Genomic DNA, 16,579 nt, shown 5'->3' with positions numbered 1-16,579 from the left:
AGTGTCCATTGATTACCACTCTGTCTTCTCCCACTCAACCATCCCTTTATCCCTAGCAGTAATTTGCCTCCAATGCCGCACTGCTCCAGTTTGTGTAGCAGTCTTCCATGTGCAACAGTATCAAAAGCCTTTCTAAGATCCAAATATATGATATCAAAATTATTCTTTGCATCCAGTTCCTTTGTAATCACATCATAGTATCCAATCAAATTGGTCAGACAAGACTTCCCCTTAACAAACCCATGCTGTGTCAGAGCTAAAACTGAAGTCTTGTCTAGATGATCCTGCAGTGCTTCTTTCCAGTGCCTCCATTAATTTCCCTGGAACAGAAGTTAAACTAACAGGTCTATAATTACTTCTGTCACCCTTTGATCCTGCTTTGTGAATTGGGGTCACATTTGCACATCTCCAGTCCATGGGTTACCTCCCCTGATTCCAAGGAAGCTCTCATAATTATGGCTAAGGGTTTGCTTACTTCCTTGCTGCCTCCTTTAGTATAACTGGATAGATCCCATCCGCCCCAGGTGCCTTTCTTATATTTATCTTCAACAATTTCTCCTCCACTTTCCTCTCAGTTATTAAAAAATCATCTAGCTCTCTGCCAGTTTAGTTCACCTCTGGCATTCCCCTCCCTGAATAACTCCTCATGTGTGAATGTAGATGCAGAATACTCATTTAGTTTGTTAGCCATCTGAGCAGGATCATCAACAGTTGAACCATCGATATCTGGTGGACCAATCTGATTCACCCCCTTCCTTCTAGAGTTTACATAGGTAAAGAACTCTTTGCTGTTTTTCTTTGTATCCTTTGCCAAAGAGTTCTCATAATCTGCCTTTGCTTGCCTAACCTCCTTTGTGACTTGGTTGCAGATCAGCTTATATCTATCATTGGCTTCTGTGTCACATGTTAATTTATATGTATCCCATGCATCTTTCTTCTCTGCCATATGTCTCATTAGTTCATCTTACATCCATTTAGGCCTAAACCTTGAACAATATTTCTTAGTTGGTATGTAAAGCCTAGTAGCTTCCAAGATAAGTTCTTTGAATGCTTCCCATTTTGAATTTGCTGTTGGTAACATCATCAGTTGGTCCCACGTATAGAATTTAAATATTGTCTCAGACCTCCGTAGTCTCCTTTACGAAAGCAGAAACCCTTCCCTTTACCCTTGATGGTAGTTACCTCTTTGAGTAAATCCCACTTCAGCACACTGTGATCACTGCAACCTAGTGGTTTCTTTATCTGCAGATTCTTAATGCATGAAGAATCACTACCGATAATCAGATCAAGAGTATTACTCCCTCTAGTTGCCTCCCGAACATGCTGATGTAGAAAACAATCATCCAATAAATCCACAAAAGCCTTGCTAGTGTGTGAGTGACTAACCCACAAATTCCAGTCAATATCTGGGAAATTAAAATCTCCCATTATAAGACTTTCTGATTTACTGGCCCACTCTATTTCCCTGTATAGTTTTTTATTATACCCATCAGAGTCATTAGGCCTATAATACACTCCTACTCAATTTTGATTTCCCAATGCTTATGTCACACCAAACTGACTTGACACTGCACTGTCCAGCGAAGTCGACTGGCTGTACCTCCTTGTATTTTATGTGTTTCTTAACTAATAACATAACCCCTACTCCCTTCCTATCCTTTCTGTACACATTGTACTCTCCAAATTGCAGTTCTGCATTCCTTATATGTGTGTGACACCACATCTCTAATATCCCAACAATATTAGCCTTTGATATTGTTGGGATATTGGTTTGACCAACACCTCAAATTCATCAAATTTATTTACCAAACTCCTAGCATTGCTGTATACGCAAGTATACATCCACCTGTTCCTGTTCTTAGCTACCCTAACACAACCCATGTGTTTACTTGTACCACAATGACTCCCAGTAGTCTCTGAAATCTGCAGGGGATTTCAGAGACTGCTGGGAATGAGACTGCAGCAGCAGCCTGGAAAACAAGATGCAGGACCTTGTTTTCCAGGCTGCTGCTCGTTCCATTAAAAGCAGTGCAAGAATCACTTTCACCTCTACCAGCAGCTATTGTTAACCGTGTATCCCCCCAATCTAGCAGTTTTCCGAACCGCCTAATACTGCCTCGATAGCATCAGCAAATATTCTTGCATCCTTTCTATTTAAGTGTATTTCATCCCTGTAGAACCAGTCTGTCCTGTTAACAAGCACAGACCAGGCTGAGAAAAATTCTACCCCCTTGAGCCTTGCACATTCTCTCCAGGGCCGAATTGATCGACAAGACTCTCATCACATACTCCCTCCTATTATGTCTGGGCAGAATTGCAGACACTTTCAAATTCAACCCTAATTCATGGCTTTTTTTCAACAGTGGACTGTACTTGTTTAGTAATTTTGCCGGTCTTAAGCTTGTAATTAGTAAGCTTGTTGCAAGGAGATGCATTGTAGAATGAAAGAAGAATGAATAAATGAGTGCAAAAGAATTGAGTGAAAGTTCTGGGCACTGAATGAATGTGATAGAGTGAAAGATAAATAATGCAAAGTTACGGTGAAAGAGAATGACCCAGCAAGGAAGCAAAAGAGAGTGAATGAAGGTATGAATATAATTGAGAGTATGAAAACACATTGTTAAATATATAGCTTTAGAATATACACACTAACACAAATGAATTTAGCTACTAACAAAATAAATATACTTACTGTGTACCTCCCCGGAATGCAAGATATGCAGCTTGGGACTGCATCCCAACTTAATAGTAAGTTTATGGGCCTGAAGATGTAGTGCAGAGAAAATGAAATTGAATAAGTGAAACAAATGTTTGAAAGAATGAATGGAAGCATGGGTGTAAGTGAGAATGAACACGAACTTTAATTTATTTAAGTTAACCTTATAGTATTCTATCTTAAACTCTACTACACACCATTGCATCTCACCCTCCCTGGTGTGAAAAAGAGGATGGGTGTATGGGGGGAAAAAGGAAAAAACAAAACATATAATTTAACAAAAAAAATAGCTGCATAATATAAAATGTAAGGAAAAAAAAGCATAAAATCAGAATGAATGCGGAGTGTGAAGGAGAGGTGAGAGTAAAACAAAATATGGTAAGCACCGGTTATAGTGATCATGTTTGCAAATTGTATTTTGATTCTAATAAGCGAAAATCGAAAAATATTATCCATAGGCTATAAAAATAAAGATATAAAGCACAAATTTACACTTTGTTACCAAAAGTTTATTGTCATTTAAGTGATACGTGAAAATTGGAAGAATATGATCCACAGGTTAGCAAAATAAATATAAATTCATACTTTTTTACATAGCTTAATTAATATACATATTAATTAAACAACACTTTGTAATATGATTATAATTTTAAATAGTCACTTATCTCAGTTTGCTTTAAATTATCACTACAAAGTCTATTTATAGATTTTCAATATTGTATAACAGTCTATATTCATGATCACTTACACCAGTTCCAATGCTCTCCTCAAGACAGCTATAGCTTCACGAGTTTGATGTTTTGTAACTGGAATTCATTTGGGTTTCTTCATTTTCCTCCTCCTTGGCAAAATTATCAGTAATAGACTGGGCAATTTCTTCTGTTAAAGCTATAATGACTACCCGTTGAGGCTCCCATTTGGTATGGGCTTGGAAAACCCAGGGTCCTGAGGTGGATATTATCATTCTTCTCTTTCTTGCTTTCTTGGTGATTCCCTTCTATTTCTCTCTCTCTCTCTCTCTCTCAGGATAACGTGGGATTTTTTTTTTTTTTTTGGCTGGTGCAGCATAAGCCTCTGGTTTCCTTGCACCATATGGCTAATAATAATAAAACAGATTGTACAAACAAAACAGTCTAATAAACCGAAAACTGCAAATTGTTTTTATTGTTTTATGGTTGTAACCTCTAGAAAATCTCCTGGCACATAATACCGAAATAGACGCTTAGCCTTAGGCCTTAGACACTAATGCACAAAAAAATCATCAATCAACCTCTAGAAATGTGACCTCCAAAAATGTGCTTTAGAAAAATATCACAGAGGCATTCAAAATTGATTCTTATAACCAAAGATATGATTCTAATAAAGGATGAAAGTGTAGTTCACTTTATTTATTTGAATTGGTTCTTTAAAATTTGACTCTAATAATCAGTGATCACTATAACCGGCATTTACTGTATGTCTCTCCCCACCCAGATTGACTGGTAGGCAAGTGGGCCATTTATGGCCTCATGCCCATCTAAGTAGACACCATGCTGTGGCTACCTAGCCAGCATGGTGTGGGATGCTGACACTGGCCAGTAAGGTTTGATCCCTGGCCAATGCTGGATAGTGTGTCCAAAAATGAAACCCCAACATAGGGACCCTTTCCCTATGATCTTTCATTCCTACCACCTGGGGTGGTTGCTCTCTCACTTCCCCCACCCTGGGTGGAATCCTTACCTTTGCCTGGTGGGTCACCCCCACTGTCAACTATCAACTCCCACCACAAGGGCAGGATGAGCATCCTGACCTGGGCTGCCCTTCTGTCTCCCCTTTCAACCAGGTGGGTGCCTTCATTACTGCCCCTCTTTCTCTGTACCACTTTAATCCCCTCCCACTTGCTCTCTCCCCCACTAGTCCTAAGTTTCACTTTTTCTCTTTTTTTTAATTGGGTTCACTCTGCCAGTGCTGCCCAGCCTGCCTCCTAGTAGTGCTGGACAGTAAACTAGAGGTTTTTGCATGAAAACACAGGTCCTTAGGCTAAGAGACCAGATGAACAACACAACCCACACGAACACTCACTAACTTACGTAAATCTGGCCTTTACAGAGTTTGTATTCATCACATTATGATGAATTACAATTCATCATAATGAATTGTAAGACTTGGCCATTGATGGCACTGCTCCTTCCTCCACCTGGTGAGGCTGGTAACTGACTGATTTAACATATATGATAACTGATTTAACGAAGTCTGTGCAAATGCAGATGCCTTTTCAGCGTCTGCACTTACTGCCTCACCTCGTAGTCTCACATTTTTAAATCCATAATAGGATTGAAACCTATGAAACCAGCCACAACTCGCACTGAAAGTTTCACTTACTGAAGAGACCCCAACTAACCTAGGCCTGCTGTGATATGCCTTTGAGAAATAGTACATAACTGGAAAATTGATCTCAACAAAATTGACAAAAATACAAATATGCCTTTACCTTCGTGGGATAGACATGAGCTAGATATTGATCTATACCTCGCTCACTGGTCAAAAAATAACATTCCATCACTTAACATCCAACAGCTGTGCTAATCATACTTTGGAACACACTGGGAAACTCATAATCTGTCCATATGGTTTCAAGTCCCACTTACATATAGGTGCAGCAGCTGTATTCCCGTCACGAGTAGTCTTAAAGTCCCTTCCAGTTCAGCTTGCATTAAATGAAATATGTCATCAATCATCACTTTCTGTGTTAATATATACTGATTTGCTTGTAATTAGTAATACAAGGTAAATACCCTTCCTATCATCCCCTCCTACAGGAAATTGGCATTCTGGTCAACCTCTGTCAAAAAAAATCAGTCTGAAATAACTTTTTTTTGGATCCCAGGGTCCAAAATAGGACACTGCAGAATAGCTGTTGTTGTTGGGGGGTTTTTTTTTAGGATCGTATTATATGCGGTGGTATTCCCTGACCTTTCCGCATCCTCAGTATTTGGTGGTGACAGGCTCGAACCCCGGTCTAATCAAGAAGCATGTGCTACGCACTGCTGCTCCTTCCCACCTGGCTACAGAGGCTCCCTCCAGAGTAGCAGGCAATGACAAAACAGATAATGTAGCTAAGTCATCATCATACCTACTAAACAAAATGATAATAGTCCCTTACACTGACTTTAGACCAATTATTAGAAGGGCAAGTAAAGATGAATGGACCCAGGCATGGAGAAACCAAACCAACAATAAATTACACGAAATAAAATGTTATTTTGTATAATTTATTATGTGAGGCACCAGCATCAGAAAAAAATTGCAGACAGGAAGTAATGCTTGCTAGACTGTGAATTGGCTACACACATCTTATGCATTATCATCTATTAGCTAAATGAAAATCCCTTTCTCTGTGTTCAATGCCAATTTCAACTTTCAATAAAACACATTCTGGTATGCCCTCGGTTTCAGAAATTCCAAATTACCATGCTTCCAGAGTTTATGTAATAATCAGAATGCACCTACCCTTAAATAGACATTAGGTAACTCTAAAAATCTAGAACTGTTTTATTTCATTCAGCAAATCCACTTTGATAAACAAATCTAAAAAAACATAAGTTATATTAAGAAACCTAGATTGGCCTTTGCCCTTTTGTCACAAAGCCTTTACATCCCTTTTCCCTTTCCTTCTAGTGTCAACATAAGCAAATATTTCTTTGCTACTTTTCTTTGCATTCTTAGCCAAGCACCTCTTTTAATCTTCCTTAGCTTGCCTAAGCCCCTTAATGATCTCATTATAGATTAGTTTGTACTATCTGTATTTTTGTGTTTCCCTCCAATTATAATCATTTGACATCCATTTAAGTCTAAACTTTGAACAGTATCTCTTTATTGGTATGAGAAACTCAGTAGCTTGTATGTTTACATCCCCGCATGCTTTCCATTTAGAATTTTCGGTTGGTCCCACTGAAAGGAATATAAAAATTGTTTAAGATCACTGTAGTTGCCTTTATGAAAGCAAAATCCCTTCCTTTTATCCTTAACAGTAGTGATATCTTTAAGCAGATCCCACATCAATATATTACAATCATTGCCACCTAGCCGTTCCTTTATCTGGATATTCCTAATGGTTGAAAAGTCACTGCTGATAATCAGATCAAGAGTATTGCTTTCTCTTGTTGCCTCTCTAACATATAGAAAACAGCCATCTAATAAATCCATAAAATTTCTGCTACTGTGGGAGTGACCCCACACCAAGAGGCCAACTACAAGGCTCTCTGCTCTTCTCACCCCCTCACAACCTGAGGCTCTCTTACCTTAGCACTTTATTTCTCTCTTCCTTTGAGCAGTAGGGGTGCCTCTCAAGGGAGGGCTTTATTCCCTCCTAATTTCCTCTTGGTGCTGCTTGGCCCTCAACACTATGGCCTTCCTATATACATTGTACTTATCAACATTCAAATTCTGCATTGCTTATGCCTGAGTAGCACTGTGTTTCTAATACCCCTACTATGTTCATATTTGTTTAGTTGGGCATGGTCCCATTCCAGTTCTGTGGAATACAGGGATACTGAAGTTGTTAGAGATAAGAACAGATTTAATGAAACGTAGGTCCTTGATGGATATGTGCTACAATCTCAAGTCTATCAAGGTTCAGCCTTGCATCTTGATAGATTTGAAAGGCAATGGACTTCTTGTCTGTTGCCTTCATCTACCACTGTCTGGGTGACTTGCTAGGATATTACAGAGCTACTATATTAGATATATACAACTCAAGTTTTCATATTAGTAATATGCAACTGCAACTTCCTTCCAGGGAAGTTGCAGTGACATATTACTAATATGAAAACTCCTATCCCTCTTCTTATGTAAAATTGTTTTGTTTACCACTTAAGGTGCCCAGATTATGTAATTTGTTACATTGGTGAATCTGCAGAAGGCTGAAAGTCATATCCATGAGCACGAGGAGGTTATTGGCCTTGCCAATTTTGCTTGATCCTACATTACTAACTTCTCGCATAGTTTCCAATTTTGCTTGTGGCTCAAGGGAATCCATATTGCTATTGCCGGCCCTAATTTGAACTGCAATGAAGGTATGCGCATTCATCCTATTATGGAGTTTACCATCCTAAAGTTTGATGAGCCCAAATGTAGCATGCCCAGAATATTGTTCACAACACACATTATCATTGCCAGATCTCCTGATTGGTTTTTTTTTTTTTTTTTTTCCACAGCATCAGATGAAAGATCCAATAATTTACTCTCTGGCTTGGAGCAAATTTTTGCGCATCTATCCTGCAACTATTATTTTCCAATTTAAATTTGTCCTTTTTGTTTCATCTTAGAAACAGTAAGAATGCCTTAAAACACTTCAATCAGGTTTTTTTAAGGTTCTTAGTATCCAGCTGCTGCAGTTTCAGAACTCAAGTCTTTATTGGTAAAATTACCTGTTTTGTGTCTCCGACTGATTAGTGAACATATGCCAACCTCTGAATAATTTATGAAATCTGATGAGAGGCCATGTGGTATGTCGAAGTAAAACTTGCATACATAATAAACATTTTGCCCCTTTAACCCCTAATACAAACAGGCTGAGAGTGGCAATTGAACTTTAACATCGAGAAATGCAATAATCCCAGATATCAGCAGTAATCCTCAGGTTTCCTTTAGGTTCTTAGTATTCAGCTGCTGCAGTTTCAGAGGTAAAATTACCCATTTCGTGTCTCTGACTGATTAGTGAACATATGCCAATCTCTGAATAATTTACGAAATCTAATGAGAGGCCATGTGGTATGTGGAAGTAAAACTTCCATACATAATAAACATTTTGCATCTTTAACCCCTAATACAAACAGGCTGAGAATTGGCAATTGAACTTTAACATTGAGAAATGCAAGGTACTGCATGTGGATAGCAGTAAACCGAGATTAATGTAACAACTATGCAATATCACACTGAAGGTAGTAGTGGCGCCTCCGTAGCCAGGTGGGCAGAAGCAGCAGTGCGTAGCACACGCTTCTTGATAGACCGGGGTTCGAGCCCGTGACCACCAAAATACGGAGGATGCAGAAAGGTCAGGAAATGATCACCGCATATCACCGGAGCAATATGGCCTTAGTTGCTAATGCTCCTAAAAAAAAAAAAAAAAAACTGAAGGTAGTAGAAAGTGAAAAAGACCTTGAGGGGGGCAATTATGCAGTCAGACAAAGTTCTCTGGGCAGTGCAGATGGGCTGCTAGGACTGCTCATTGGGTTTTGTAAGTAATATACAGTACAACAATTTTGCCAACAGAAATAGGTATGGGGGGTTTCCAGAAAGTATAGTGACACATTTTTTCTCTCAATGATGTTTAATAATACGAAGTTGAGATTACACACCAAGAAATAAGTAAACATGCACTACTTCTCCACAAAGTCTCCAGTTTTATTGATGCACTTGTCCCAACGATGGATCAGTTTATCAATACTAGTACTGAAGAAGTCCATGCCTACATGCAGTAACCAACATCGCACCGCCTGATGAACTCGCTCATCTGTGGTGAAATGCTTTCCTGAAAGGTGTTTTTTTCAGAGGGCCAAACAAATGGAAGTCTGAAGGTGCTGTAGGGGAGTGTGTGACAGTGTTTCCCAATGATTACAGCGCAACCACTCACAAGTGGGGTTGGAGTTGCGTTGTTATGCAACAAAACATGCCGCTTGTCAGAAGTCCTGGTTGTTTGCGTCAAATGTTGGCTTTCAGCTTTTTGAACACTGCACAGTAAAGCTGTGCATTGATTGGTCCTCCCTTTGGCAAGAAATCCACCTACAGAACACCTTGGTGATCCCAGAACACTGTGGCCATGACTCAGCCCCGTACGTTTTGCTTTATCCTCCTCTGACAATCGTCGGGGCACCCAGCGGCAGCACACCTTTTGAAAGTAAAGGACATCATGAACAATCGACTTACTCACGTTCACTATTTGTGCAATTTCATGCAGTTTCACTCGCCTGTTTTCAAGAACGATGCCCTTAATGTGCGAAATGTTGTTTTCTGTACTTGCTCGATAAAGGCCTGTCCGCCCGATGTCAGTTTTCTATGTCAACACGGCTCGCTTTACAATTGCACCAAAAACACTCCTGCTTCTTTGTCATCACCTTTTCGCCATACACAGCAACCAGTTCACGGTGAATGTTACTTGATGAAGACCCTGTTGCTTGCAAAAAGCAATGAACTTCACGAACACCTGTTTTGAGCCACACTTGCATGGTAGCCACCATTTTGCAGCTGGAATCTGCTGTGAGGCGACAGTACCACAACACTGCACTAGCGGTCTTTTTGAACATTATTAACGAATCTATCTGTCCACTGCATTTCATCTTATTCCCTTTCACCATTATTAAGAAAAAAAAACTTGTTACCTTACTTTTTGGAAACCCATCGTTTTCCACTGTATAAGGAAATGGTAAGGCCACATCTCGAAACCTCGTTTTAGGAATGATGTGGATCTTTTGGAATGGGTGCAGAGAAGTGCAACAAGATTAGTGGGGAACAAAAGGGTACTCTTACCAATAGTCTTCAGTTTTGCAAATTGCATCTGGAGACTAGGCATCTGTGCGAGATCTGGTTGAGGTGTTTAGGGCTCTAAATGGATCGAGTAAGCTAAATGCTGTTGGCATCCTTCCTCTAGTTCTGACAGCACACAAAATAGAATGCAAATTTAAATTAGGAAGGATGGTTGCAGAAATTTGTTTTCAGCTCGAGGGTAGTTCATTGTTGGAATCAACTTCCATTTGGTGTTATGGAAGTGTGGGTAGTTTGAATAAATTTAAGGAAGAATTGGCCAGATTATTAGAAGAGATGGGCGGGTGATGTGGGAGGGTTTTTTTTGAGGGATGTTAAGCTATATGAGCTTGCTTCCTTGTGATCAATGCTGGGCAACATTACTGTTGAGCTGTGTTAGGGCAAATGCAATTCAACAGTAAGCCCAGTATTATTAAAGATACACAACTTTTGTTGCATGTTTAATTGGAAAGTTTTCTTCCATACTGCTCTTTGCTATTCACCTATATTCATTGCATTGTTCACAGAATGCCATATGTTCAATAATGGTGGCCTCCTGTCATCTTGAACTGCTGTCACAATGATGCCTCAGTTTTAAAATAAATAATGGATTTTTCTTCTGATGGTGCTATTTATTTAAAATATTTTAGCAACATACATTGATCTCTCGATAACGGTGTCATTTTTAATCTGAACATAAGTCCAAGCCCAAAGGACTAACTTTAGGTTGCTGTTATTGAGGAATCAAAGAATTGTAAAATTAAATGCAGAGGTGTGTACTATTTTCAGATTTGCACATATCATCTGTTCATAGCTGGCATAGATATTTACAAGTTTCTGTACACGTTTAGGTTACTTTCACAGATAACAGCAGCTGTTGGAGTTGCAAAATATATGCAAAATTAAAGAATTAGATCTCCATTTTTGATATTTAACCTTGCAGTGAGTGTGCCAAAATAACATCACATCATATTTCTAAAAGATATATTATTTCATTATGCAGCATTCAATATTTTTAAGAATAAGGAAAAAATAAATAGTGTACTCCATAATTCTGTTTTTTATTCTGACCTGTGTTGAATAGAAAGAACAAATATCTTTAGTAATGGTAGCGTGTTATCCAAAAAATTATTTCTCAGCTGTCTCACTTCCAGCTCACGTCACTGAAAAGTAAGATAAATTGAAGCTAAAGCTGAAACTCTTTGGTGGAAAATTACATGGGAATGCATACAGTGCACTTTTACATACCAACACAGATGGCTATACTTTTCCAATAAAACATAATCAGACTGGAACCATATTAAAATTCACACCAATATATATTTCTAAAAGATATTTTAATATATAAATTTAAACAGGAATGAACTGGATTCAACAACATTCCAACTGGAGGATTAACGATATTTCAAAGATTATGATTTGAGAATTTTTTTCTGTTTTAAATGGAATAGTAACTGTGACTTTTAAGACCTGCACCACTCATTCTTTTTTCAGCAGTTGTTGGCATAGAACTGCAATTTCTCTTTGTTCAAGTTTAAGGATTATTTTCAGCCAGAGAGATCCAGATTTTATTTTGATTACAGGTTTCTTGTTTATATTTTTTACTTTAATTATTTAATGAAGAGGGAACTGTCCTGGGTATATACAGGTAACCCTCATATAACATGGTAGTTAGGTTCCTATAAAATCTTGTGTAGTGCAAAACAAAGTGTAGTGCAGGACTAAGAACCAGTACGAAAAGGGGGGTTACATTCCAAAAGCTAACCAAAATACACCATTCCAGATTTCATGTATCTTCCGCTCTATTTAAAAAATCAGTAATTGGGTTTGTTCGCTTTTGCTTGATAGATCTTTGTAAATTTCTTATGGAACTAAGCATTTTTGAAGCTCCCTTTTGAACTTTGGCCTCCTATTAGTCAAAGAATCTGCATTCAAAAGATAAGATTCTAATTGCTCTGCTAACTTCCCATATGCTTTTTAGTGTAAAATTTGGAAGTTCAGAATTTTCATGTGTGCTATCATCCTCTTGAAGTGATTTGGCTTACCTCCAATGCCATTTCCACCAAATCTGGTTTGCCAGCCACTTTTTCTACATCTTCGTTAACCATATCATTTTTTTTTTTAAGGAGCACCAGCGACTAAGGCCATGTTGCTCTGTATATAAACTGCTTGTGTTCTAAGATCAATTTTCTGTTTTGCTGAACGAAAAACCCGAGTTTCCAGGAGAAAAAGCCATGCTATCCTCACCTGAGACTGATTAACTCAGCCACATTGTGATAAAGATCCATAAAAATTCCTCCCGTCATCGACAGAATTCAAACTCAGGTCTTTTCCACCCAGTGTGGGGGACAATTCTACCAACTGGAGGGCATCAGTAGTCATATCATTAAAACCTTCCACTCCTACAGGCTTACCAAGTTCTATTGCACCGATTCCATTTTCTGCCAGTTCAGCCATGTTTCCTGAATGAACTGACTCTAGCCATACATTTTTCCAACACGCATTTAATGTTGACGGTTTTACTTCTTTGAGTGATAAAGCTGATACAGTCCACAACTGAAAAATGTTTTCATGCCTCCATCACTTCAATAGATTCGGAATAAATTTTTTCCAAAATCCATTGTAATCATTTTCTGATATAATGGCTGAATTAAAGAAGTTGCATTAGGTGGTAGACATTACTTCAACTTTTGGTTGGCTTGGCGTGTTATCCAATAGTAATAAAACTTTGAAATCTAGATTTTTCCACAACTTCAATAGCACAAAAGCTAACATGGGGATTTCCCTTTTTTTTTCTTTTTTTTTTTTTTGCATAATGACTAGCATGTCAACAGTGGAAATTCACAAAAAAGAATGTTGAAAAATTACATCCAACATAATAGCAGGGTTTCCCCTGCACAAATGCTCAAAAATACTGTGTTACGCGATGTTTTCCGCAATTCTCTAACCATGTTGTGCGAGGAGTGCCGCAATTTATCAATTGCAGCAATCCTCGCAAAAAAGTGAAACCGTGTGATATGGAGGTTGCCTGTATATAGGGTTTATTTCAAAATTTCTCTTCTTTGGTAAGTTGTCGTAGAGTCCACAGTTTGTTTCAATCTATCTTAATTTCAGGCTTTAAGGATTGCTATAATGGAATGCTATAATGAAAATTAAAAACAACAGTTTTTAATTTTCTTAAATGACAGCATTGAAGAGATAGTGTGTGAAGTCAAAATTTGCAGATAATGTCAAGATCGATAGAGTAGTTGATATCGGTGCCAAGCAGAGATTCAAAATGACTGAGACTTCAAGGATGGTCAAAAAAGTGGCAGCTATATTTAAATGCAGCAAAATGCAAGATCCTAGACATTTTGTGATAGCAACCCCAAAATAACATAGACTTAGTGAGGTTGAATTATAAACAGAGAAAGAAACAAAGAAAGAAAGGGATTTGAGTGTTATGAAATGGTGAGACATGAAGTTCTCCAAGCAGTGTGGACATGTAGCAAGGAAAGTATACCATGTCCTATCAGTGATTTACTGAACATTTGCTTGTAGAGATAGGGATACCACAATCTCACTGTATAAGGCAATATATAATCTCACTATGGTTACAAGGGTCACTCTATGACGTTTGGTAGGATTTTGTGTGCGAGTTCAATTCATGATTTGAAAAAAATGAAAAAAGTCTATAAACATGTGTCAGATTCTGAACAGAGATATAGCTTTATGAATTTTCAAAAATGGCTATAGAGCTTTCAGCAGTAAAAAATAATGGGCAGAAACATACTTAGTAGTTTATTCATACTAGGTACCATTTTGTTTTTTTATTTATTTTTTTATAATTTTTCATTAGAAACTCCACAAGATGAACTGATTTGCCTGTTTATCAGGTTGGATCTTAATAATGAGTCACATAGAATACTTTAATACTGTGAATAAAATTTTAAGTGATGATTGTTCATATATTAAAATCAAGCATTTATATATTTGTAAATATCTTCTCTTATAATGTTCTTGAATTTTGTGTTAAGTCAACATTTTTGGGCACTTTAACTTTTTTTATTCAAGTAAAAGTGAAAAAGAATTGCATAAACTATATATTTGTTCTTATGGTGAAGCAGTGATGATTTTAAATGTCATATGTAAACCTTTTGCTTTTATTATTTTGGCTCAGAACTAGTTTAATAAAATATACACATTAGGCCACTTTAATAGTAGTGTCTTTTCCAATTTAAAATAACCACAGAATTCAGAAATAATGATTTTAGTGATTTAATTTCTTTGTGTTTTGAAACAAAACCTTGGATATCTAATAATTTCTTTCTTATTATTATTTCAGTGTTCCGTCTTGGGCGTAGTTTGGATACATTCTACAGCACCCTGAATACAATTAACCTACCAGATCTGACTTTGAGATTAACGCTCACTTTGTCACGCATTAATTTTGCACTCTACCTTTTTACTGATCATATATTATGGATTGGTCGAGTGGGACTCAAGGAAATTGATAAACTAAAATGGTCAAAGATAAGTTACAGGTTATGGCTTTATGCACTAGTAATGAATTTGCTGAGAGATGTTTATGAAATTTTGTCATTATTGCGTTTTAAGGTGACAAGTTATACACATATTGGATGTTCTGCTACAAAAGGAAATTCATTTCAGGTTTTCCCAGCAAAATGGCATGCATTGATACATTGGATGATGCAACATAAAGATGTTACTCTTGACACACTCAAAAATGGGTGTGATGTGTGGATTCCTCTTTCCTTACTTGGTTATGTCAAAATGTCTCCTGGTTTTATAGGCTTACTAGGAGTAATATCATCAATAGCTGGTATTATTCCTATAATAGATCCATCTTGTAAGTTGTTGCCCGGTTAAAATATACTTTCACAGTATAAAATAAAGCTTCTTTTTTTTTTTTTTTTTAAGTGAGGCATTAAATTAAAATTTAATGTTTTTTTTTTTTTTTTAAATTTCAAAGATTGTCTTTATAAAAATAACATATTGATCATACCAAGTTAAAGAGAATTCAGTTAAATTTCATATAACAGTTATAAGAGAAAAAAGGCATTTCAGTGATTAGATTAAACATAACTGATTGTGCTGTGTGTTTAACACCTTGCCTTTTCCATTTTATTGATGAGGAATAAGTTGAAGATTCCTATGATCTTAGGGACTCTAAGTGACTACTTGGTTCACTGGTTGGTTGTGTTTTTTTTTTTTTTTTTTTGTTTTTTTTTTGTGAACAGATTTTCATGTTAACAGAATTTGAGAAGATAAAGTACATAGTTTTCTTAGAACTGAATCAAAGATAGAATGTGATGATGTATTCTATTAATCCCTGCCCCCTTTAAATATACCCACTCTTATTATTTTCTCATTGTATAGTAATTTTTTTAAAAATTGCATGAACAAATGTTTGTAATAAATGTACAAATTTTTACTGTTTCATTAAGAAAATGTATCTTTCTTGTTTTAGATTTTTCTATCAACAAGTTATGAAAGAAATAAAGTTTAAATTAAAACATGTCATTATTTCAGATTTTAAGAATATTTTGTTGATTGTACTTAATATTGTAATATATACAGGTAACATGGAGTAGAGGTTAACCAGATAATCCGGTGGAATTTTGTTATGTAAGTTTTGCAGAGCATGGTTTGGACTCTCGTTGTAAATTGATCCAACTATCCTTTTTTAATGAAATGAAATTATATGTGTATTTGGGATAAAGCTAATTTATTTAAATTAGGGACTATGGCCCACAGTATACGTGAGTGTCAGCTTTAGAAATTTACAGGAACATATATACTATCATTCAACCTGCTGTATCAAGTATAATCTGACTGCCACGTCAGCCATATATGTATGACACCATTAGGTTTTTTAGGTGCCGCATCAGACCTATATGGCTGACACCTTCTGTTTCAGTCAGCTTTGCATCAGCTGTATAGTGCCGACAATTGATGGGAATTTACATTATTTTTGAAAGGCATGGCACCTGGTGATACATCTGATGAAATTTGCATGGTGCTATGAGAAAAAATAAGTGAGTAACTTCTGATTATTTATTATATGAATTTTGCAGTTACAAAATTATGTAGATTTGTGGTGTTGTTTTCACATTAAACACATGAAAGACTGATGATTATAGTCTGGGCAAAGTCTTTTCATCATCCTTTACTGGTGGAAGATTCATCAACCATTTCTGGGGCATGGTTTGTTAACATTAAAATATTTCAGAATTGCTAATGAAATTATTTACTAAATATTTTTTGGCCCCGAGGATAATTTTTTCTTGAACTAGCTTGGAAGTCAACGTGTTAAGATATACCTGAACTCTGTAGTGCGATTCATTACTTCACACCACATTG

General features: G+C 36.9%; 1 protein-coding gene across 1 annotated transcript in view; it reads left to right on the top strand.

Moving 5' to 3' along the window:
• The window catches only part of LOC150083355 (peroxisomal membrane protein 11B-like), a 51,896-nt gene extending 36,811 nt beyond the window's left edge, over window positions 1–15,085 (top strand). The window contains exon 3 of the mRNA XM_090377209.1: window positions 14,541–15,085. Coding sequence (XP_090233335.1) covers window positions 14,541–15,085 — 545 coding nt within the window. The remainder of the gene's footprint in view (window positions 1–14,540) is intronic.
• The last annotated feature ends 1,494 nt before the right edge of the window (window positions 15,086–16,579 follow it).

Source organism: Mastigoproctus giganteus, chromosome 7 (genome assembly GCF_048544385.1).
Source record: "Mastigoproctus giganteus isolate SK-2022 chromosome 7, ASM4854438v1, whole genome shotgun sequence".
Lineage (NCBI taxonomy): Eukaryota > Metazoa > Arthropoda > Arachnida > Uropygi > Thelyphonidae > Mastigoproctus > Mastigoproctus giganteus.
The sequence above is the reverse complement of the archived record's forward strand: the minus strand, read 5'-3'. Positions and strand labels throughout refer to the sequence as shown.